At 42.2% G+C, this 25,093-nt stretch overlaps 1 protein-coding gene across 6 annotated transcripts in view; it reads left to right on the top strand.

Annotated features, from left to right (window-relative positions):
- The window catches only part of IL16 (interleukin 16), a 130,707-nt gene that overhangs the window by 22,598 nt on the left and 83,016 nt on the right, over positions 1-25,093 (top strand). For 4 of the 6 annotated variants that reach the window (XM_077128498.1, XM_077128499.1, XM_077128497.1 and 1 more), the window contains exon 2: positions 8,278-8,690. The exons of the other annotated variants lie outside the window; for them this stretch is intronic. In XM_077128498.1, the coding sequence (XP_076984613.1) occupies positions 8,278-8,690 (413 nt within the window). The remainder of the gene's footprint in view (positions 1-8,277; positions 8,691-25,093) is intronic. 6 annotated transcript variants of the gene reach the window in all.

The raw sequence follows: 25,093 nt of genomic DNA, 5'->3' as shown, positions 1-25,093 counted from the left end.
GAAGAACAAAGTTGGAGGACACATGCTTTCTGATCTTAAAACTTGTTACAAAGCCACGGTAATCAAAACAGCACTGTACTGACATAAGGACAGATACATAGACCAATGCAATAGAATGGAGAGCTCAGAAATCAACCCTCACATTTATGGCCAACTACTTTTTGACAAGGGGGCAAAGACCAATCAATTAGGAAAGAATAGTCTCTTCAACAAATGGTGCTAGAAAGACTGGATGTCCATTTGTCAAAGAATGAAGGTGGACCCTTACCTCACATCATCTACCAAAATCAACTCCAAATGAATCAAAGACCTAAATATAAGAGCCAGAACTATAAAACTCCTGGAAGGAAACTTAGGGAAGTATCTTCAGGACTTTGTGTTAGGCAATGATTTATTAGACTTTATACCCAAAACACAAGCAGAAAAATTGGACCTCATCGAGGTTTAAAAAATTTAAACTTTTGTTCCTTGAAGGACTTTATCATGAAAGTAGCACAGTCCATACAATGGAAGATAATATTTGAAACCACATACCCGATAGGGGTTTACATCCAGAATTTATACTGAAATCCTTCAACTCAACTATAAAAAACAAGCAACCCAGTTTAAAAATGGGCAAAATAATAATCATTTCTCCAAAGAAGATATACAAATGACCAAAAAAAAAAATACATTAAAAGATGTTTAACATCATTAGCCATTAGGGAAATGCAAATCAAAACCATAATGAGATATCATTTTACACTTACTAGAATGGCTACTATTATAAAAAAATTACAAGTGTTGGAAAGGATGTGGAGAAAAAAGAACACTCCTTGCTGGTGGGAATGCAAATTGGTGCACCTGCTATGGAAGACAGCTTGGCACTTCCTCAGAAACTTAAATATGGAAATACCACATAACCTGACGATACCAGTACTAGATACATAGCTAAAAGAATTGAAAGCAGGAACTTGAACAGGTATTTATACACCAGTGTTCATATCGGCATTATTCATAATTGTCAAAAGATGGAAGCAACCCAAATGTCCATCAGCGGATGAATGGATAAATAAATTGTGGTATATACATATATACATATGCATATATACATATGCGCATATACACGCACCACGTGCACACAATGCAGTATTATTCAGCCATAAAAAGGAATGAAGTCCAGAAACCTACAACGACATGGATGGACCTTGAAGACATCATGTTGAGTGAAATGAGCCAGACAGAAAAGGGCAAATGTTGTATGATCTCACTGATTTGAAACAATGAGATTAAGAAAACTCATAGAGTCAGAATCTAGAATATAGACTAACTAGGGGGCAGGGTGGGGTTAGGAAATGGGAAGTCAAGGCTTAAAATATACAGAGTTTCTATTTGGGATGTTGGAAATGTTTTGGTAATGGATGATGGCGATGGTAGTACAATACAGTGAACATAATTAACAGCTCGGAATTATGTATTTGAATGTGTTTAAAAGGTGAAATTTTAGGTCATATATATGTTACTACAATAAAGGTTTTTTAAAAAATCCATGGGACTGCACAACTTAAACTGTAAACCCTAAGTTAAACCATGGACTATAAATTAATAGTACAATTATAAAACAACCTGCAAGAACTGGCAGAAACATCTTTCTAAAGCTCAAGAAAACAGTTAGGACTAGCTCTAAATCAAGAAAAAGGCTTCCTAAAAGTGGTAGGATCTCCTGGTGCCCTGGCTGGCCCCTCCCCTGCCTTCTCCCCTGGTTCAGCACAGAGCCCGCCATGCTCCCAGTACAGAGCTCTGCTCCCAGTTCCAGAGGAAGCAGATTAACCCTCACACATATACTGGGGGCACATATGTCTGTCCCAGTCTGCCTGGTGGTGGCCTGAGGGACTTATCCTTCCAGAACTTGCCTTGTGTGTAGAAGGCAGTTCATAGAGCTCTCCTACAGAACCCTTTCGGAGAGCAGTCAAGTGACTGCCTGGGCAAGGGGTTCCTGGCTGTAGAACATACGGTGTAGTACCCCGGACCAGAAGGAAACTGTTTCTTAAGGAAGAAGGACAGTCAGAACCATGAGAACATGGGAATTCCTAGGGCCGTGTGACATGCCCAAGACAAAATACATATGCTGAAAGGATCAGGGTGGTCCCTGCATGTTGGTTTGGAGCTATTCTACAGGGCCATTGTATGGATAAGCCATGAATAGAACACTTGTACAGGCCAACCTTCAAGGACTGGAAAAAGAGCTTTCTTTTCTCCTCCCCTCCTCCTCCTCCTCTTGCACCTCCTTCTTTCTTTGTTAGTTCCTGGCATTCAAGGAAAGCTTTATCTGAATGCTAGATGGTTGTGAGATTAAGGAACAGATGCCTCAGAGTCTAAATTCCAGTGATAACACACTGAAATATCAAAATGTTCAGGTTTTACAAAAGATTACAAAACAAAATGGAAAACAGGAAGCAATGACCAAAACAAAAAGAACATTAAACCATTAGAAACCATGAATGAGGAGAATCAGACCTTGGATATTTCAGATAAAGATTTTTTTTTAATGGTCCTAAATATGCTGAAAGAGCTAAAGGAAAGCATCAACAAAAATCTAAAGAAAATCAGGAGAACACGTAGATGAATGCAAAGAAAATATCAATAGAAAGATAGAAATTATGAAAAGGAACCAAATAGAAATGAAGACCACAGTAAAAAATGTTAAAAATTCCCTAGAGAGTTCAATAGCAGAATAGAGCTGGCAGAAGAAAGGATTAATTTCCTTGAAGATAAGGCAATTGAGATCATCCGGTCTGAGGAGCAGAGTAAAGAAAAATGACCAGTCCCTGAGGACCCTGTGGAACACAATCAAGTAAGCATACCAACAAATGCATGTGGGAGTGCCAGAAGGAGAGAAAAGAAAGGATCAGAGAGAATGTTCAAAGATATAATGCCTGAAAACTTCCACATCTAACAAAGCCATGCATATACACGTCCAGGAGGCTCAATGAACTCCAAAGAGGGTAAACCCAAGTAGACCCATGCTGCGTACACTATAATCAAACTGCCACATGCCAAGATAAGGAGAATTCTGAAAGCTGCAGAAGAGAAGCAATATGTCACATACAGGGGACCCTCAATTGGGATTAAGTGGTGACTGGTGTCTATGGTGGCAGTGTTTGTGATTCACAATGGATGGAGGTGGCCTAGGGGTGCAACGACTGAGGAATGGAAGGAGGAACCATGGTGTGTAAGTACAGTAGACTACTGAGTGGCTGCAAGAAGGAATGAAGTTGTGAGGGATGGAACTAGGTGAATGAACTTTAAGAGCTGTATGTTGAATGAAATGTCATAAACAAAACAACAGATATCATGTCTCACTCATAAGGACTAGCTAGAATATACAAACTCAGAGGCCTATCGTAAAGGGTCCTACATTGGGAGCTCCTACAGCAGTCACATATATTCAGAAGTTGTAGCTGTTATTTCTAACTTCTGAGCTACTTAGCTCTTTATGTATAACCTGGTCATTCTCTGAAATTTTGGGTATTTGTGTGACACCTGAGACTCAGAGTTAGAGTACTGAAGCTATGAAAGTCAGCATTACCCCATTCAGCACCTGTTGAAAAAGTGATCAGATTTCAACTAGAGATGAATGAAGCTGATCTGGATAGGATTAAAGAAAATCAGAAAACTGGGTAAAAGAAAATATGGCTCATATTTTCAAACTTCAACCTGTGTGCAAAGGAAGAAATGTTTGTTTGGTGCAAAATGCATATTTTGGGTAGCACGTTATCTAATTTAACTTGTGTGGTCAGTTTCCTTGAAAACCATGATTACACGGAATCTTGAATGGGGTATGAGATCCTGTTGGTTGGTATGGGTTAGTGTGATGCTGAGATATATCCCAGGGTAATTTGAACAGAAAATAAAAAAGTATTTGAAAGTCCCCTAGGGGAACTTGGGAGAAAGGAGGAAATATTCAGTTTCCCCATTTGGAGAATTCCTGATATTCTTGCAAGCAGTGGGGGCAACCAGTTCAATAGGCTGAGCCCTCAATCCTGGGGCTTGCCACTATGAAAATTATTCCTGCAAAGGAGAAATTAAGCCTACTGATAAGGATGCCTAAGGGTCACCCCCAGAGGGCCTCTTTTGTTGCTCAAATATTGGCCCCTCTCTCTCTAAGCCAACTTGGCAGGTGAACTCACTGCCCTTCCCCCTACATGGGACATGACTCCCAGGGGTATAAATCTTCCTGGCAACGTGGGACCTGACTCCCAGGGATGAGCCAGGATCTGGCATCAAGGGATTGAGAGAAACTTCTTGACTAAAAGGGGCAAGAAAGAAGTGAGACAAAATAAAGTTTCAGTGGCTGAGAAATTTCAAATAGAGTCAAGAGAGGTTATCCTGGAGACTATTCTTGTGCATTATATAGATATCCCTTTTTAGTTTATGGTGTATTGGAGTGGTTAGAGGGAAGTACCTGAAACTGTAGAGCTGTGTTCCCGTAGCCTTGTTTCTTGAAGATGAATGTATAATGATACAGCTTTTACAATGTGACTGTGTGATTGTTAAAACCTTGTGTCTGATTATATCGAGGGTATGCACAGAGTAAAACTATGGATAAAAAATAAACAAATAATGGGAGGAGCCTTTCCAGAACATCAGCTAGTTCTACCCCCCATATCCCATATAATCGACAGCCGTGTCCAACATGAAAAATCTAGAATAGTCATAGCACAAATACCCTTAAAGAATGGGAGAAAGATCAAAGGAGATGATGGAGTTATACAGAGAAGGTAGGGTTTAAAAATGAGTATGATGGCTGAATCATTATATTGATATTTATTTTAGTCTTCGGGATCTTAGAGCAGCTGGAAGTAGAAACCTAAAATTGTGAAATTGTAACCCATACCAAACTCTGAAATCTGTTCTATAATTAATTGTTGTAATGTGCCTCGAATTTACTGCTTTTTTGTATATATGTTATTTTTTACAAAAAAAGAAAACTAAATACGTAAGGGCTTAAGACATTCCCAGATAAGCAAAAGCTGGGAGACTTTGTTACCACTCTGTCAGCCCTACAAGAAATGGGTTAAAAAGAAATGGGTAAAGAGTTCTGCAGGTTGAAAGAAAAGGACACTAATAGACTGAAGAGCTCCAGTGAAGATGATGACACAAGTAAATATAAGTACCAGTGCTACTGAATTTTTGTTCTATATCTCCACTTTTTATTTTCTACAGGATCTGAAAGGCAAATGCACAAGACGTAATGACAAGTCAATGGTTCAGGACTCATAATGTGGAATTATATAGTGTGTGACCAGCAGTGCATAAAGGCGGGAAGGACTGGTAAAGGAACATAGTTTTATATGTACTATTGAAGTTGTTGAGTGGGTATCAAAATCAACCTTAAGCCTCATGGTAGCCACAAAGAAGACATCAAAGGATATGCAAGCTCACAGAGGCAGAAAGTAGAGTGCAGGTTTCCGGGGTGGAGTCGGGGCCCATGAGTGTAGGGTCTCTGTCTGGGGTGAAGGGATAGTTGCAGTACTGGATGGTGGTGAGGGCACTGCGACGCTGTGAGTGTGATTTACCCCTCTGTATGGTGTGCTGGGGAGCGGCTGGGGTCGGGGAAGGTGTGTGTTGTGTGTGTGTTTCCACAATTGAAAGAGAAACTAAAGAGATAATGGCAATTAAATGCAATATATAATATTGGAATGGGATTTAAGAATGGAGGGGGGAAATGCTCAAAAAGGACAGTATTGGGCCATAAAAATTTGCAGTGTTGAGTGTAAGTTTTATATCACCATAAAATTTCTTGAACTTAATAGCTGCGCTTAAGGTGGTCACACATGTGAAGAGCCTTGTATGTAGAAGATGCACATGGAAGCACTGTGTGTTCATGGACATGATGTGTACAACCTGCTCTCGAATTTTCAGAAGATCAGTAGATACACAGATGGACAGACAGGTGGATGGATGGATGATATGGTAAATGTGGCAAAATGTTCAAATTAGTGGATCTGGGAATCTGGGGTGGGTGGTATATTGGGGTTCTCTGTATGGGGTTTATTTTATTTTTGCAACTGTCCTGTAAATTTGAAAGCATTTCAAAATAAAAAGAAAAAAGATCTGAAGGAGATTAAAGAAAAAGAGAGACAGGTAACAACGAGTGGATATGGAGTTGACACATAGTTTTTTTAACGTGAGAAAATATTTGACTATATTTACAGGCTAATGATAAAAATCTATTGAGGCTAAGGGAGAGAGGGGTGATAATGGCAGCATAGTCTTGATCTAGGCTGCGGGCTCAGAATCAGACTACCTTGTTTAATTCCTGCATTCACTCAGTCCTAGCTGTGTGCTCTTGAGAAAGTTACCTAACCTCTCTGTGCCTCAGTTCTCCCTTCTGTAAAATGAAGAGAGATATGGAGTTCACAATAGATTTTGTGATGATTAAATAGTAAAGCACTTAGAACAGTGCCTGGTGGATTGTAACCGCTAAATAAGCATTAGCTATTATTATTCTTATTGCTACTAAACCTGAAAGACAGGAGAGGTGGGAACCAGAAGTGAGTGGGTGGATATCCTGGCCTCAGTAGGACGGTGAGTACATTCATGTTTCATTACAAGCAATATTTACAGATGTGTGTGGATGGCAAGTGATATTGTAGATTTGATAGTGGAAAGTTGGTGACGTTATCTGCTTATGATGAGGATAAAGGGAATTAGGTTTTAGAAAAGTGTAATTTTGAAGTAGTCAGTGCTGAGAATGTGTGATCAGCTAAGTGTGTAAGCTCAGCATGACTGTTAACCAGTGTTGGAGGCCCCGCGGGTGGCCGCGAGTGTTCCCTGGTAGTGATCTGTGCAGAGCGGGAGCGTCTCCGCAGGTTGGTAGCCTGAGGTCAGCCGTAGGACTTGGTAGAGTTGGATTCATCTGTGATTTGAGTTTCACTATGACTTGAGATGGAAGGATATAGAGTGCAGAGAGGGTGGTTAATGAAATGGGCTAACAGTGAGTTAATTCAAACTAAAGCATCAAGAACAATGCCTATTCCAATTAATTTATTCGTCCTTACTGGTTGTTGAAAATGATTGGTGAATGAATTAGCAAAACTGAATGACTAATACAGAAAACAATGTATTTGTGTGGCTTGGATGTTGGGAACACCATCTTCTGGTAAGAAGAAATTCTTTTTTGGAGAAATATGTGAAAGGCTTTCTATCTAATGAAATGTTGGAAGGGCTCTGGTTTTCCTTCTTCATACTGGATGTGCACAAATGGAAGCACCGATGGGCCAAGAGCTTCCCACAACTTGTAGTTCTGGCAGTAGGTTTTGTTCCGTGGCTTGGGCTTGACTCAGAGCTTCTTTCAATGTAGCGTCAGGAGCTCTTCTCACCACCTGCCTCCTGGAGACCGAATCCATGGAAGGCGCCTCTCGGTGAAGCTGGGCTGGGCTGGGCAGGGCCTGGCTGAGAGTGATGCTGTTGTCCCGATGATGTCAAAAGCCAGTTTTTGATCTATCAGAGTAGAACCCCAGGCCTGGCTGGGATACCTGCCAAGTGCCTGTTGCGTGCTAAACTCTATTGTGGGCCCTCCACGCACTTCCCCTTTCTTTACACTCACGTGGACCACAGGGCAGTGGTGGGTGGGTCTCGCAGTCTTCCTGAGTCGTGGGCTCCTCATCTTCAAGTTGAGGACATCAGTTTTTACCAAGGTCTTCAGACTGCGCTCCATGAGTTCTGGGGTTTCTTTGGAGATATTATGGGAGCCACTAAGGGGTGGTAAATGGGGGCCAGGCAGATGGAGCCTTGTCCGCCCCTTCCCCACCCCTGCTCCTGCCATTTTGGGCTGCTTTGTGTGCTGGAGTCGTCTGTAAACTTTTATTTGAGGAACGGCTTCCAAGGCTAAACACATCCCTTCCCCCACCCCCCTCCAAAGCTCTAGAGAGCTTAATGATTTCTAAAATCTCTCCTGTGCTCTTCTGCTGGAACTCTTTGTGGTGCTGAGTTTGCACTTCGCTCTGTGAGCCTCAGTTCCCTGTTTGTAGACTGAGCATCTGGACGAGTCTCTGGGACTGCCGTCTGAATACTCGCCGTCTCTAGGACTAGACCCCCAGGACCTTCAGACTGGAGGGGGTGTTAACCGCCTGGATTAACTGAACCCCACTGAGCAGGGAACTCGACTGACACAGAAAGACAATTCCTCCTTCTGCCCTTGTGCACAGGTGCCAGGCACGCATGGCCCAGTTCCAGGACACCACTTGTCAGCAGCAAGTCACATTGCTTCTCCTTGTTTCCTCTTTCTTCCAGGAGCCCATGAAGTGGCCGCTAAGCCCAATCCATTCTCCACCCGCCAATCAAGGGTCAGAGACCAGGAAAGGAAAAAGGGCAGCGTTACTGCCTCTCTGAGGATGGAGCCCCACAGCCGCTCTGCAAAGAGCAGAAAATCCACAAAATTCCGGTCCATCTCCCGGTCCCTCATCCTTTGTAATGCCAAGACCAGTGATGACGGCTCTAGCCCTGATGAGAAATATCCTGATCCCTTTGAGATTTCCCTGGGCCGGGGCAAGGAGGGGATTTTCCACTCATCTGTGCAGCTGGCAGACACGTCGGAGGCTGGACGCAGCAATATTCCTGATCTGGCACTGACCTCTGAGGCTGCTCACCTCCAAGCAGCTGGGAGTGATCGAGGCAAGAACTGTAGAAGAATGTTCTTTATGAAGGTATGCTCAGGGTTTGGGAGCCGGAGGAGCCAGGGGGCTGGTTGCTGGGGCAGTGAAATTTAAGTCTTTGAATCCATTCATTCCAGAGTCAGGAAGCTACAGAGCCCTGCCGCTGAACAAAAGCAAGGAAAAAGTTGAGGTAGCACCCACTGGAATTATAACAAGCACAGTGAGAAGTCAGGCTCAGTTGACACTTTTGCTTGAGAGAGTCAGCAAGATGTTCTCTCAGTCTGAGGTTAACTGAGCCTAGATCCCTGATGGGAAATGCCAGGTGCAATAGTCAATATCCTGAGAAGTTCTCGACCACTGCGCATACCACAGACAGGTGGTGGCAAGTGGAGCCAGAAAGGAAGGGGGGAAAGGAAAGTGCTTGGGATCTACCAAAATTCCGAATATTTTCTTTTGTTAGATCATATTTCAATTTTTTATCATAGAATGAGATGGAAATTGCAGAGTACCATGCTATAGAAACTGATTAAAGGATTTTAGTCTCATGTTATTCCCTATCAAAGGCACTTCTCAAGGTTACAAGCAGCTCTGAACCTTGGAGCCAATGCAGCTCAGCTGGTGATGGGCCACCCTGAGAGATTTCTCCCACAGCCTGTGGACAAGCCCTGCCTGGCACATGGACTGCTAAGAGCAGAGGGCATTCCAGAACCTTTTTTTCTTATCCTTATATAGTAGCATATATACAAAATTTCCCACTTTAACCATTTTTAAGTGTACACTTTAGTGGCATTAATTACCTTTACAATGTTGTGCTGCCATCACCACAATATGTCATCAGAACTTTTTCTTTGGGGGTGCGAGGGTGGTTCAGTGGTAGAATTCCTGCCTGCCGTGCGGGAGACCCTGGTTCAATTCCCGGCCCATGCGTGTTCCAAAAACAAAACAAGCAAGCAAACAAACAAAACACCAAACAAAAATTCAACAAATGGTGCTGCAATAAGGGGATGCTCACATGGAAAAAGAATGGAATGTGACCCCTGCCATACAGCATACAAAAAAAAAAACCAAACTTTTTCATTGCCACAACAGAAACTGAGTACCTATAAGCCATCCCTCCCCATTCCTCCCTCTCTCCAGCCCCAGGCGGCCTCTAGTCTACTTTCTATCTTTATGAATTTGCTTATTCTAAATATTTCACATAAGTGGGATTATGCTATATTTGTCCTTTTGTGTCTGTTTTATTTTACTCAGCCTGTTTTCAAGGTTCATCCATGATGTAGCATGTATCAGAAATTCCTAACTTTTTATGGCTGAATTCTATTCCATTATACAAATATGAGTATATCATATTTTGTTTATTCATTCATCTGTCATGGATACTTGGGCTGCTTCCATTTTATTCCCTTCCAAGGGAGAGACACTGGGAGGTGGGGATGGGGAACCACCATTTAGAACTTTATTTTACCATTTTTTCCAAAATAAAATGTTTTTTTTCAACTTCTTTGAGATACATTTTTCTACCTCAGTTCACTTATAAATATATTTAGATAAAATGCAAGCCAGCAGATTTTCCTAAGTAGCAGGATTTTATGCAGAGCCTTTGTAGGTTGGCACATGCTGTCTCTCTCTGTGCAAAAATGCAGAGAATGCTGGAAGGGGTCAAAGACCTTTGCACAACTTGCCCAGAATAATTTTTCAGCTCATTCTTGTATCTGTTGCCATGAGGAGGAAAATAATAATATAATAATTATGTGATAAGAATGTCATGTAACATGACTTTTTTTTTACATGGGCAGGCACCGGGAATCAAGCCCGGGTCTCTGGCATGGCAGGCGAGAAGTCCGCCTGCTGAGCCACCGTGGCCCGCCCTCTGTCGTGTTACATTATATAATACGCCAGGCCCCGTAGAAGGGTCGACTCAACAATCTCCAGACACCAGCAGCTTCCTGAAGGAGCCCCCGGCCTCGGCTGCCCTGGCCATGATGCCAGTCCCGCTGATGAGTCCTGAGCTCACCACAGGATGGACCAAGGGGTCAGCAACCAGCGGGTTAGAGGGAGCTTGGCTGGGCTCCAGCAGTTTGCCATGGATGGTCTTAAAAGTACCCGATCCACCAACCAAGAATCAAATTTATCGATGGCAATGTCAATTTATCCAAATTAGAGCCCAGATAAAGGAAATTCAAAATCAAAAATCATTTCTAGACCCCAGCAGACATCTAGAATGGATCCAGCAGACATCTAGAATCGCGTCTGTGTAATCGCACAGGCATTTCCTCGTCATCTCTCCTGTGCCAGGCACTCTGGGGATCCGGTGCCTGTCGTCAGAAAACGTGTTGAAAGTACAGTAAAATCTGTGCTCCAAAAGGAGTATAAATAAAGAGCTGTAGGAGACTGAAGGGGATGAGGGTGTGCATTCCTGAGGGCGAGAAGCCTTCCTTCTTCCGGTAGACGTTTGCAGAGCACTGTCTGGCAGCCAGCGTTTCAGGGAGTGAGCAGAGCAGATGCAGCTCTTGCCCTCATGCAGCTTTTATTCTAGTCGGGACGCGTGGATATTAGCAACTTTATATAAGACATGCTACCGGGGAGCAAAGCGCTGTGGAGAAATGTGAAGCAGGTAAGGGGACAGAGAATGGTGGCGTGGGGTATTCTTTTCGGAAGGGGTCACAGAGGCTGTTCTAAGGAAGTGGCATTTTGGTGAAGGACCTGACTGAAGCAGTGCAGTGAGCCCCGTGGATATCTGCGGGGAGCATTCCAGGCAGAGGGAACAGCGCGTGCGTGCGGAGACGAAGGAAAGCGCGTGCGTGGGCAATATCAAGGGGACGAGCGCAGGCTGGAAAAGCGTGGGGAGAACAGTAAGATGAAGTGGGGACCAGGAGCCGGAGCAAGTCCTCTGGTAAGGACTTGGAATTGTATTTTAAGAGTAATGGGAGTTTGAGCAAGAGAATGACACTATCACTTTTGGTTTTTTTTAATTTTATATTTTATATTTTTATTTTTTTGCATGGGCAGGCACTGGGGATCAAACCCAGGTCTCCAGCATGGCAGGCGAGAACTCTGCCACTGAGGCACCGTGGCCCACCCACTTTGGGGCTTTAAAAGGCACACTCTGGCTGCTGGGCAGAGAAAGGCGTGCAGTGCAGTGAGGCCAGCTAGGCTGCTAGGAGTAACCCAGGCAAGAAACGAGCAGCTTGGACTAGGAGGGTAGTGGACTGAGAGGGTCAGGTTAGGGATTTATCTTCAAGGCAGAGCCAGCAGGTTTCGATTATTGAATAGATGCACAGTGTGGAAGACTGAGAGGAGAGGCAAGTTCAACTGCAAGTTTGGGGCCCAAGAAACTTGTTCTAAGGAGAAGGAGCCATGTTCTAAGGTGGAAAACACTAGGGGAAAAGGTGAGGTGATCCCTGAAGGATGCAGGATTTTTCTAAGCATGTGTGACTGGGAGAGAAATCCAGGTGGGGGAACTGCATAAGCAAAGAGAAGTTGCTGGGAAAGCAGGAGTGCTTTTGCTTGGACCTCGGTGCACCGGCCAGTGTGTCTTGGGCCCTGTTCTCGCATCTGTGCAGCGCAAGAGGCTGGAGACCTGGTGAAAGCTAGATGGCAGGGGCAGGATGCATAGGGCAGGGGATGAGGAAGGCGTCAGAGACAAACCTCGCCTCCTTCATCCTTTGTACTTCACATGCACGCTGCACTTTGATTTTAAAAATATTCACGCTTCTTTTCTCATTGGCCCCCTGCCCCCAAACCCTGGAAGGAAGGTAGGCTTGGCAGCATCATTATTTCCTGGAGAGGTAATGTTGCACAGGGGTAAGAGGTGTGAGCGCATTCGTCTGACTGCCTGAGGTTGAGTCTAACTTCCCGATTTTCCAGCTGTGTGATCCTGGACCATTCACTCTGCCCCTCTTTGCCTCAATTTCTCACCTAGTAAGTGGCGATAGTTAGTAGTAGTATATATCTCATGGGGGTGATATAAGGATGAAGTTATAAGCATTTACTTGAGAAAAGTCACCTAAAACAGTAGTGCACATAGTAATTGCATGATAAATATTACCATTATTTCTATTTTAGGATGGGGACACTGATATTGAGTAATTAAGTAATTAATGAATCCAGCGTCATTTGCTGAGTACCCTCAGTGTGCTAGGCAGGGTGCCAGGTGTTGACACAGAAGTTGTGACTTTCGTGGTATTTACAGGCTAGTGACGGCCGCAGGAACAGAACAGTTCATTCTTTTTCCTGGTGTGGTCAGGCATGGGAGCACATCTGTAAGGGAAAACCACAGGAGCTCTTAGGAGAGATATGCCACTCCATCAGGGAGGGCTTCCTGGAGGACGTGGCCATTGACAGCAGAGTGAACAATGGACATCCAAAATGAAGAAGGCAAGACAGTGGGGACTGCGGGGCTTGGGGGCAGGAAAGAGAGCTGTGTTTGCTGAGGCAAATGAAGCAAGGGACGGTGGGCACATGTGAGCCAAATTTGAAGCTGGCAATGCTAAGAGCTGGGATGGCAGAGAGGGGGAGTGTCCATCCAGAAAGCAAAGAGCCCTTTGCCTGTTTAAAGGAGATGTGGTCTTTATCAATCCTTTAATAAGTTCGGAGCAAGTGAGGGTTTTAGTGGTCTGAGCTGGTCCAGCATCAGAGGTGCCGGGTCAAGGTCAAAAGTGACTTCTTTTCAGAAGAGCCCCAGAGCCTGCGGTAACCAGCCCCCACTTCTCCCTTCTTGAAGGGACAGTCTGGTGCCTGCCCTGAGCTCCCGCCCTGCCTCCCCGCCTGCCCTCATCAGAGCAGCCGGCACCAGGGGTGACTCAGCCAGCTCAGACGGCCTCCTCGGCCTCCTGCAATGCCATGGATATGCTGAATTCAAAACAACATCTGGAATGAGACCTCATGACATCAGCCTCTTTTCTAGAAACGCCTAATGTGAAATTTTTAAAAGAGGAAGTTATATAAACAGCCAGCTAAAAAAAAAAAAGGACAGTTGGCCACCTAGCATTTGGCATCACCGGGGCTGACCACATTACCGCCCGGCAGTGTGGTGGGCACAGACGTGCAGAAGCTCCAGTGTCCGAGTCTGTCTTGTGCATGAAGGTACCAGTGGGCCTTTCACACTCCTGGGGGCTAAATTCAAATGGAAAAATGCTCAAAGCCAGGCTCCCTAAACAAAACGAACCTAGAACTGTAAGAGCAGGAAACGTGGACTCACTGGCTATTCTAGACCCTCTGTCTGGCCATTCATCGGTTTTTTTCAAAAGGAAAGAGAATTTTTAAAAATGACCTTTCAATAGTTCGTTGAAACCAGTGGGAAGGAAGCTCAGCCAGGTGGGACTAGAGCTTGCCCTGTCTTCCTTTCTTCTCTGATTCTTCTCTCTAGACGCTGACTGCCTTTCTCCGACATTCCTTTCTTTCTAATTGTTCAGACATTAATAAAGCACCTGCCCTGAGCTAGCCTCTGGGGAAAAAATAAACAAACTTATGCTGCTCTTGCCCTTAGGGAACTTGCAGTCAGGTGAAGAAGACAGGTCTAAGCATAATTAATCCTGTTCCTTGTCACCCCCCCACACACATCCTATGGCTTTGCCTGCTCAGATGTCTTAGTAAAGCATCCCTTGCAGGAGATGAGTAGTAGGGGATTCTATCCTATACGGAGACTTCTAGGTTACTTTTTATCTCTTCAGAGGGGACAATATTAATGTGACTTATGCCCTTATTTATGGGACGTCCTGGAACTGGGGGTAGGGTGACAATGGTTCCAACTAAATGGCGGTGACAATCTAAAAAGCAAGCAGAGTGAGCTGGGGTCAAGCTGAGAGCCTCTCCTGTCCACCCCTCCATAAAGGTCAGTAACATGGCCTGAGGGCATCCCCAGTGCTTCCCTGGAGAGCACAGGCGAGGCTGAAGAGAAGGGGGTGTGCAGGTCATATGGAGGGGAAAATGCTGAGGGAGACAGCGGAGGGAGGGGAGGCAAACACGGTGGCAGGAGGGGAGGGAGACACTTCTCCCAAGTCAAGACTGGTCCTAGATTCACAAATGATCGTTTTTGAGAAATTTTTGCCTACCCCAAGATCATAAGATTTTTTTCTCCTATGCTTCTTTTAGCAATTTTATTTTTATTTTTATTTTGTCTTTAAAGAAAAAAATATATATATATTTGTACATATCATGAGGGTGGGGCTTTTTTCCTCTATGGGAGACCAGCTGACCCAGGACCAGTTTGTGAAAAGCCTGCTGCTCCCCACCACACAGCCGTGTTAGCCTTTCCACGACTCAAACGACCACACGCCTGGGAGTCTCTTTCTAGTCTCCATTCTGGTCCATTAACGCCATCCGTGTACAAATAGGACACTGTCGTAATTTCTGTGGCTTTATAGGCAGGTTTTGTGCTATTTTGATATCTGGTCGTTGGAGACCTGTCCCTTTATTCTTCAAACTGAACTTGGCTGTTCAGTTGGAATTTTACTGGAATTGCATTGAATCCATAGTGCAACTTGAAGAAAGCTGATAATCTTTACAATATTTAATCTCCCAATCTGTTTACATGACATAGTCCCCCCATTATTTAGGTCCTCTTTGACTTCTGTCATTACAGTTTATAGTTTTCTGATTGAGACATTTACATATTTTGTAAGACTTATTCCTAGGTATCTTTAAATTTTTTTATTTTCTAAGAGTCTTTTGACACTATATAGAATGTTACTTTCCAGAGACCTGGATACATTTTAATTCTAATGGTTTGACCATAGACTTTTTTTGGTTTGTTTTTCAGGATACACAGTCATGCTAGTTTTGAATAATCATAGCTCTATTTCTTTCTTTCAAATTCTAAAAAACATTTTTTTTTCTTCCACTGGCTAGGGCTCTAGTGCAATGTTGAATAGAAGCAGTGACAGCTGGCACCTCTGCCTCTCTCCTGATCTCAAGGGGAAGTTGTGTTACTTTGCCAATAAGTATGATATGTGCTGTCGTTTTGTTTGCTTGTTTGTTTGTTCTTGAGTGTGAATACCCTCTATTTGATTATGGAAATTTCCCTTTATTCCCAGTTTCCTAAGAGTCATCCCCTCCCATCACCCATGAATTATTGTTGAATTTTATCAAATTATTTTTTTCAATATTTGTTGAGATGGTCATATGGATTTTTATATTTTATTCTTGATAATGTGGTGAATTACATTGACTGATTTATTAAAAAATATTTTTGTTGAGAAGTGTTCATAGCCATACAACCACACATGTTGTGTGGTGGCTCATAGCATCACACAATTGTGTATTTATCAGCATGATCATTTTTAGAACATTTGCATTACTCCAGAAGAAATAAAAGGAAAAACAAAAACACTCATATATCCCATACTCCTCATCCCTTACCCCTCCCTCACATTGACTAGTCTACCCAATTTTTTACCCTTTATCTACACCCCATTATTTGTTTATTTCTATCCTTATTTTTTTTACTCATCTGTCCATACCCTGGATAAAAGGAACATCAGACACAAGGTTTTCACAATCATACAGTCACAATGTAACAGCTATGAAGTTATACAAGTGTCTTCAAGAATCAAAGCTACTGGAATACAGTTCAACAGTTACAGGTACTTCCCTCCAGCCACTCCAATACACCATAAACTAAAAAGGGATATCTATATAATGCATAAGAATAACATCCAGGATAACCTTGTGACTATTTGAAATCTCTCAGCCACTGAAACTTTATTTTGTCTCATTTCTCTCTTCCCCCTTTTGGTCAAGAAGGCTGTCTCAATTCCATGATACCAGGTCCTGGCTCATCCTGGGGGTCCAGGGAGATTTACACCCCGGGAGTCATGCCCCACGTAGGGGGAAGGGCAATGGATTCACCTGCCGAGTTGGCTTAGAGGAGAGGCCACATATGAGGAACAAAAGATATTATCTGGAGTAGGCTTTTTTTACAGGAATAAGTTCCATAGGGGCAAACCCGAAGATCAAGGGCTCAGCCTTTTGAATTGCTTGCGAGAATGTCAGGAATTCCCCAAATGGGGAAGTTGAATATTTTCTCCTTTCTCCCCATTCCCCGAAGGGGACTTTGCAAATACGTTTTTATTCTCTGTTCATGTTACTCTGGGATATATCTCGGCATCACACTAACCTGTACCAACCAATGCCCTATTCAAGATTCCACGTAATTATGATGTTCGTGTAAGCTGACCATACAAGTTAAATTAGAGAATGTATTACCCAAAATATAAATTTTGCACCAAATAAATGTCCCTTCCTTTGGTCTCACCAGGGGTTGAAAATTTAAAATATGGGCCATATTATCCTTTGCCCTGTATTCTGGTTTAACCTAGTCCTATCCAGATCAACTCCATTCATATCTCTAGTTGATGTCTGATCACAAAACTTTGTAAATAGTTGTTGGTTGGGGTAGTGCTGACCTCTGTAGCTTCAGTGTTCTAACTCAGAGTCTTAGGTGTCACCTACACACTGGAAGTCTCAGGGAACAACCAGTTTATACTCAAATAGCTCAGTATCTTAGAAATATCTGCTACAACTCCAGAATATATGTGACTGCTGTAAGAGCTTACAGTCTGGGACCCTTTACAGTAGGCACCAGCCTGATAGCCCTGCTCTCAGCTTCAATTTTCTGAGTTTGTTTATTATAGTTAGTCCATATGAATGAGGCATGATAATATTTGTCTTCTTGTTTCTGCCATTTCATTCAACATACTGACCTTAAGATTCATTCACCTAGTTGCATGCCTCACAAATTGATTAATTTTTTGAATGTTAAAAATACCTTGCATTCCTGGAATAAATCCAATTTAATTATAATATGTTGTTCTTTTAAGGATTTGATTTGCTAATATTTTGTTTGTGGTTGTGCTTGCATTTCTTGTTTACGAAAAATAACATATATACAAAAAACAATAAATTTCAAAGTACATCGCAACAATCAGTTGTACAGCAGATTTCAGAGTTTAGTATGGGTTACAGTTCTACAATTTTAGGTTTTTACTTCTAGCTGCTCTATGGTACTTGAGACAAAAAGAAATATCAATATAATGATTTAGCACTCATATTCATTTGTTAAACCCTACCTTCTCTTCTTCTATTACCTTTGATCTCTCTCCCACTCTTTAGGGGTATTTGGGCTATGCCCATTCTAACTTTTTCATGTTGGAAGGGGCTATCAATATTATGGGAAAGGGGGATGGAACTAGTTGATATTCTAGAGAGGCTGGCCCCTCTGCATCTCAGGAGTTATCTGGTCCATTGACCCATCTGGAGGTTGTAGGTTTCTGGAAAGTTACCCTGGTACATGGAACCTTTGTGGAATCTTATTATTGCCCCAGGTGTTCTTTAGGACTGGCTGGAGTAATTTTGGTTGGGGGTTGGCAAGTTATGATAGGTAATAATGTTTAACTGAAGCTTGCGTTAAGAGTGACCTCCAGTGTAGCCTTTTGACTGTACTTGTACTCTCTCAGCTATTGATAACTTATTAGTTGCACTTCTTTTCCCCCTTTTGGTCAGGATGGCATTATTGATTCCATGGTGCCAGGGCCAGGTCATCCCTGGGAGTCCTCTCCCATGCCATCAGTCTCACCCCTGGATGTCACATCCCACGTAGGGGGGAAGTGCCATACATTTTTAATTGGTTGGAAGAATTCATCTGTGAAGCCATCTGGGTCTGAAGATTCCTTTGTTTTAAATTAAACTTAAAATAAATTTAAATTATTTAATTTATTTTATAGATATAACACTATTTAGAGTATCAATTTTTTCTGCTCTAAGCTTTGGTAAATTGCATTTTTTCTTAGGAATTTGGTTCATATTATACTATATATATTAGCATGAAGTTGTTCATAAAATGTCTTACATTTTTATTGACATTTTTATTGAGATGATTGTAGATTTACATAAAACGAATAGAATATTACAGAGAGAGTCTGTGTATCCTTTACCCAGTTTTCCCCAGTGGTGACATTTTGTAAAACTATAGTGCAAATCAGGACCAGACATTGGTATAATCTCCTGATCTTATTCAGATCTCCCATTTCACTTGTATTTGTCTCTGTGTGTGGTTTGGGTGCATATTCACTATTTTCTATGCATTGGCATGAATTTTAGTGGTGCCCATTTTTCATTCCTGATGACTTCATGTCTTCTCCCTTTTCTTTACTGTGCAATCACCCCAGGGATGGATCAATTTTATATCTTTTCGAAGAACCCGCTTTTGATTTTTCTCAGTCCTATGTTTTCTATTTAATTAATTTTGATTAATTCCTTCTTTTATTATTCCCTTTATTCTACATTCTTTAGGTTTCATTTCTGTTCTCTTTCTAGCTTTTTGATGTGGAAGCTTGGATTATTTATTTTCAGCTTTTCTTTTCTAATCAAGACAATCGAGGTTATAAATTTTTCTGTAAGTTTAGTGACTTCATTCTCAAATTTTGAAATGCTGTATTTTCATCATTTTACATAGATAGATATGCATTTTTTCCTATTGTGATTTTCACTTTGACTCATGGATTATTTAGAAATATATTTGTTTAATTTTTAGGCGTTTTGGGATTTTCTAGTTCTCCCAGTCTTTCTTGATCCATAGATTAATTATTTTATGGTCAGAAAATATATTCTGAATGATTTTAATCATTGAACATTTGTTGAGAGAGAATGAATGTTTTGTGTTGGATGCAGTGTTTTAGAAATGTCTGTTAGGTCAAGTTTGATAAGCACATTTTCCAGATCTTCCTTATCTTTACTGGTTCTGTCCCTCTGTTAGTGACTGAGAGAACTGTCTCCCAATGTGATTGTAGGTTTGTCTATTTCACCATTTAGTTCTGTCAAAGTTTGCTGTGTCTATTTTGAAGTTATACTATTATGTTCAAGGACGCTTAGAGTTGTTGATATTTTCCTGGTGGAGTAACCCTTTTATGCTTTTGAAATATTCCTCTATCTCTAGTGTTGAATTTTGCTGAAAGATTATCTGCCATTAGTACAGCTTCACAGGCTGTCTTTTGGTTAGTGTATGCATGGTAAAGTTTTTTCTTCCTTTTACCTCCAGCAAGTGTTCATATATGTAAGGTGTATTTCTGGCAAGCAGTATATAATTAAATTGTCTTTTTCCTTCTCTTTGCCTGATAATGTGGTTATTGACACCATTTACATTGGGTGATTTCAGACATATTGAGGCCCATATCTATGCTCTTATTGTTTGGTTTGTAGTTCTTCCAAGAGTTTTATATTCTGTTTCTTTCTCTTATTGCCTTCTATTGAATTGATGCATTTTTAAAAATTTGCAAACATTCTCCCTTCTATTTTCCCTTCATGCGTCCCCTCCCCTAATATCCTCTAATGAATGTATTTTTTTTTACTTCTCCATTTCACCTTCTGTTAGCTTCTTAGTGACACCTTTGTACGATTCTTTCCATCATTAAAAGTTTACAGCATGTGTTCCTAAAGTATCAGACACTCAATAAATTTGTTCTTTGACCACTTCCCAGATAAGCCGAAGACTGGGAACACTTTTCCTTACATTATTGTCATGCATTTTAACTCTACGTATATTTAAAACCCGAGAATATATTATCATTAGTTTTGTAGAGCCGATGTCACTTACAGTAATACACGTTCACCCCTTTTATTCTTCAGCCCTTCCTGCATTTCTCTTTCCCCTTCCCCCTGAAGTGGCCGTGCCTCAACAAGGACAGGACCTAGGGCGAAAGTATACATGCAAGCCGACATGCCAAATAGCCAAATACTTAAAAGGTGTAAATCAAGATAAAAATCTGCAGGAAAAACAGACGTTCTCTCCTCCTACCTTGACAAATATTCCCGCATAAGAATTTGGATGGCCAAGTTCAGATAAGGTCTTGGACTCCTCCAAGTTCTACCCCGGAATGTGGTGGCACAGGGACAGCATGGCCCTGGCTCCTGGCCTCTGGCCATGGTCCACATTCTCTCACCACTTCCAGTCTCACATGCAGACACACTCTCTGATACTGCCCCCGTCCTCCTCATGGCTCTGCACACTAGTGCGTGATTTACTTGCACAGGATGGACCCAGGGTGGAGCTGGGTGTAACCTAATGCCTCCCACCTGCATTTGTTTCTCATCTTCTCTCCAGGTAAGCATTAGCAGATTATGAAATGGGCCTGAAGCCTTGTGCTCACTCACTCCAGAGCCGGCGCTCTTTTTACAACACTGTGGGAAACAGAAATGGATGAGATAGGCAACTGGCATAGAATAATGGCTCTGTAAGTATTTATTGAAAGAATGGTCATGAAAATGGGTAAGCAAGGCCACGCTTAAGGCACAGATTCTACTACCAGGCTTGTGCTGGCTTTTTGGGCCGACACATAGGTTTACCCTGGACATTGCTTTGGGCATCCTCACCGGCGGGGGTCTGCAGTAAGTGGACACTGAATCTGGGAGTAGAACTGCAGCAAATGAGACTAGAGGTGTGGGAGGTTTCCCCCTAGAGCTGCTCTCCTAAAAGGATGTAACGTGCTTTGATCTTCATGGGAGCAGCCTCCATAGTGTGGAAAATATTGCTTTTCTTTACAAATTCAGAATATTGGTTAGGCAAAGTCAGCACTCATGTAACGTGACTCAGGATGCGATGAGGTCAGATCAGCCAACTGAAGCTCTGGCATGTGCTGAGAGTACAGAGAGAATGGCCAGGGCCCTCCCTGAGCAGACAGCCTCCCTCAGTTGCTGCCTGTGAGCAGGTCACCCCTTGGTTCTGAGGCCCTGGCTTCCTTGGCAAGCGGGAAACCCATCCTTTGGCCTCTTGCCTCTTTCTGCCACAGAAAAGCAGCCTGTGGAGGCTGACAGCAGCCACCAGGAAGGGAAGCCTGGGGCCCCGGCCTCCCACAGAGACAGCCAGAATCCCTGCATGTGTGTGGGGGGAGGGAGGCAAGGACAGTCCACGTGCAGGAAGCAGGGAGGAGCTGCCCACAGGTATAATTAATGCTCACTCACTGACCATATCCCAAATGCCATGTGATTTCTACTCACTGTTCCCATTGCCAGAAGACTTCGGGAGCTATTTTCCTGGAAGCTGATTTTAAAAGTTGTTCTTCTGTAGGCTGAAAGCTTTCCCTCCAAGATCTGGAATACTACGTTTGACCAGTGTCACTGCCGTTATTTGACACTGTACTTACTGGAAGTCCCAGCCACAGCAGTTAGGTAAGAAAAAGAAATAAAAGGTATCCAAATTGGAAAGGAAAAAGTAAAACTATTTGCAGATGACATGATCCTATAAATAGAAAGTCCCCCAAAATCCACCACGAAGCTACCAGAGCTAATAAATTCAGCAAGGTTATGGAGTACAAGTCCAACACACAAAAGGCAGTCGTGTTCCTATACACTAGTAATGAGCTACCTGAGGAGGAAATAAAGAAAAAAATTCCATTTACAATAGCAACTAAAAGAATCAAATATCAAGGAATAAATTTAACCAAGCATGTAAAGAACTTGTACACAGAAAACTACAAAACTTTACTAAAAGAAAACAAAGATCTAAATAAATGGAAGGAATTCTGTGCTTATAGATTGGAAGATTCAATATTGTTAAGATGTTAATTCTACACAAAATACTTTGCAGATCTGTTTTAGTTTGTTAATGCTGCCAGAAATGCAACATTTTTTACAGAAATGGGTTGGCTTTTATAAGGGGAACTTCTTAAGTTACAAGTTTACAGTTCGAAGGCCATAACAATGTCCAAAATAAGGCATCCAGGGAAAGATCCCTTGGCTCAAGAAAGGGCCACTGTCATTGGGGGTTTCTGTGTCAGCTGGGAAGGCACATGGCATCCTCTGCTAGCTTTCTCTCCAGTTTTCTTGCTTCAAATGTCTTCCCTGGGGACATTTTTTTCTCCATCTCAAAATGTCTCTGTGTGAGCTCTGAAGCTTTTTCCAAAATGGTTCCCTCTAAATGGACTCCAGCAAGCAACCCACCTTGGAATGAGTGGAGACACATCTCCATGGAAATCACCTAATCAAAAGGTTCACCTATAGTCGGGAGGCTCATAGCTCCATGGAAACAACTTAATAAAAATGATCCCACCCAACCATATTGAATGAGGATTAAAGAACATGGCTTTTCTGGGGGTACAGCAGTTTCAAATGAGCACAAAAGTCAATGCAATCCTAGTTAAAATTCTAGCAACTTACTTTGCAGAAATGGAAAAGCCAATTATCAAATTTATTTGGAAGGGTAAGAGGATCCGAACAGTCAAAAACAACTTGAAAAAGAAGAATGAAGTTTGACGACTCACCTCCTGACTTTAAACAAAGCTGTAGTTGTCAAAACAGCATGGTATGACACGAAGTTAGGTATATAGACCAATGGAATCAAATTGATAATTCAGAAATAGATCCTCACATCTATATCCAATTAATTTTTGACAAGGCTGCCAAGTCCATAAATTGGGAAAGAATAGTCTCTTCAACCAATGGTGCTGGGAGAACGGGATATTCCTATGCAAAAGAATGAAGGGGAGCTCTAACTCCCATCATATGCAAATATTAACTCAAAGTCAAAGAGATCCTTGCACAGCCATGTTCATATTGGTATTATTCACAATTGCCAAAAGATGGAAGCAACGCAAGTGTCCAGCAACCCATGAATGGATAAACAAAATGTGATTTATGCATACAATGGAATATTATTCAGAGATAATACAAGTGATGTTGCACTACAAGGGTGAACCCTGAAGACATTATGCTAAGTGAGATAAGCCAGACAAAAGGACAAACATTGCATGGTCTCACTGATATGAAATGATTAGAATAAGCAGACTCACAGAACCTTGAATACAGGCCACCAGGGGCTGGGTTCAGGATAGGAAATGGGGAGTTGATGCTTCATTTGTACAGAATTTCTATAGTTTGATTGTAAAGCTTTGGAAATGGATGGTGGTGATGGTAGCACAATACTGGAAATACAGTTAACAGCGCTGAATTACGTATGTGAATGTGGTTAAAAGGGGAAATTTAGGTAGTGTCTATATTACTAGAATAAAAGTTAAAAGATAAAACAGGACTGAACCACACAGTGAACCATACTTAAACAATGGGCTAAGATACATTTAAAATGTTCTTTCATGAACATTTAGCTACCACATAATACAAGGTTTTATAATAGGGTGTATGCAGGCAAATATGTACCCTAATGTAAGCTAGAGTACAGTTAAAATAGTACAATTTTAATATTCTTTTATCAGTTGTAACAAAGGTACCACACTAATGCAAAGTGTTAGTAATAGGGGGACATAAGGGAGTGCTGTATTTTTACATGATTTTTCTGTGTAACTACAACTTCTCTAATTCAAATATTTGTTTTTTAAGTTGGTCTTTTGAATCTCATTGGTTCTGGCAGGACACCATTTCCTTAGTGAAGAGTAGTTTACTGGGAAAAAAGGAACTTGGGGAGAAGTAGTCAAGTGTCTATCTTTCCAACTGTAGCTCTCGGTGTAGCCCTTCACATTTACAATACAGCCCAACAGGTGGTCTCCTGTGTGGGACCTACAGCCCGCCGCGTGCTGTCCCCAGGCCTCTGCCCTCGCTTGCCCCTTTCCCTGGAATTCCTCCCCTCTCGTCTTTGTGAACTCAAGTCTTAGTCCTCCTCTGTATTAGTTAGGGTTCTCTAGAGAAACAGAATCAACAGGGAACACTTGCAAATATAAAATTAATAAAAGTGTCTTACGTGACCGTAGGAACGCAGAGTCCAAAATCCACAGGGCAGACTGTGAAGCCGATGACTCCGATGGATGGCCTGGATGAACTCCACAGGAGAGGCTCACCAGCCCAAAGCAGGAATGGAACCTGTCTCCTCTGAGTCCTCCTTAAAAGGCTTCCCATGTTTAGATTTAGCATCACTAATTGCAGAAGACACTCCCCTTTGGCTGATTACGAATGGAATCAGCTGTGGATGCAGCTGACGTGATCATGACCTAATCCTATGAAATGTCCTCATTGCAACAGACAGGCCAGCGCTTGCCCAATCAGATGAACAAATACCACAACTTGGCCAAGTTGACACCTGTCCCTAACCATGCCATCCTCTAAGGCCCACCTTCAATGAAATGACTTCCAGGAAGCTTTTCCTGCCACCCCCTCATGCTGCATCACCCACCCTACCTTCTACCATCTCTGCTTGAGACAGTCTTCTCTCCCTGGCTTCCTGGAATGTATGCTATGCCTCCATATTTTATTACTATGATTTGTCACGGAATCACAGATTTTCTGTTTTCCCTGAAGAATGAATTTTGGGTTCTGGCTATAGGTAGGAAGAGTTTATTGTATCCACTAAGCTTCAACTGCCATTAGGAGAATATCTGGAAAAAAATTTAAAGGGTGCATGATATTCTGTCACATGGATGTGACATGAAAAATTTAATTTTCTTAGGATCCTTAAACATATTTTATTAATTATTGAGTATATAAAAATACATTTGTAAAATATATATATATATATT

This window comes from Tamandua tetradactyla, chromosome 14 (genome assembly GCF_023851605.1).
Source record: "Tamandua tetradactyla isolate mTamTet1 chromosome 14, mTamTet1.pri, whole genome shotgun sequence".
Taxonomy (NCBI): Eukaryota; Metazoa; Chordata; class Mammalia; order Pilosa; family Myrmecophagidae; genus Tamandua; species Tamandua tetradactyla.
This window is presented reverse-complemented; position numbering and strand designations above follow the sequence as displayed.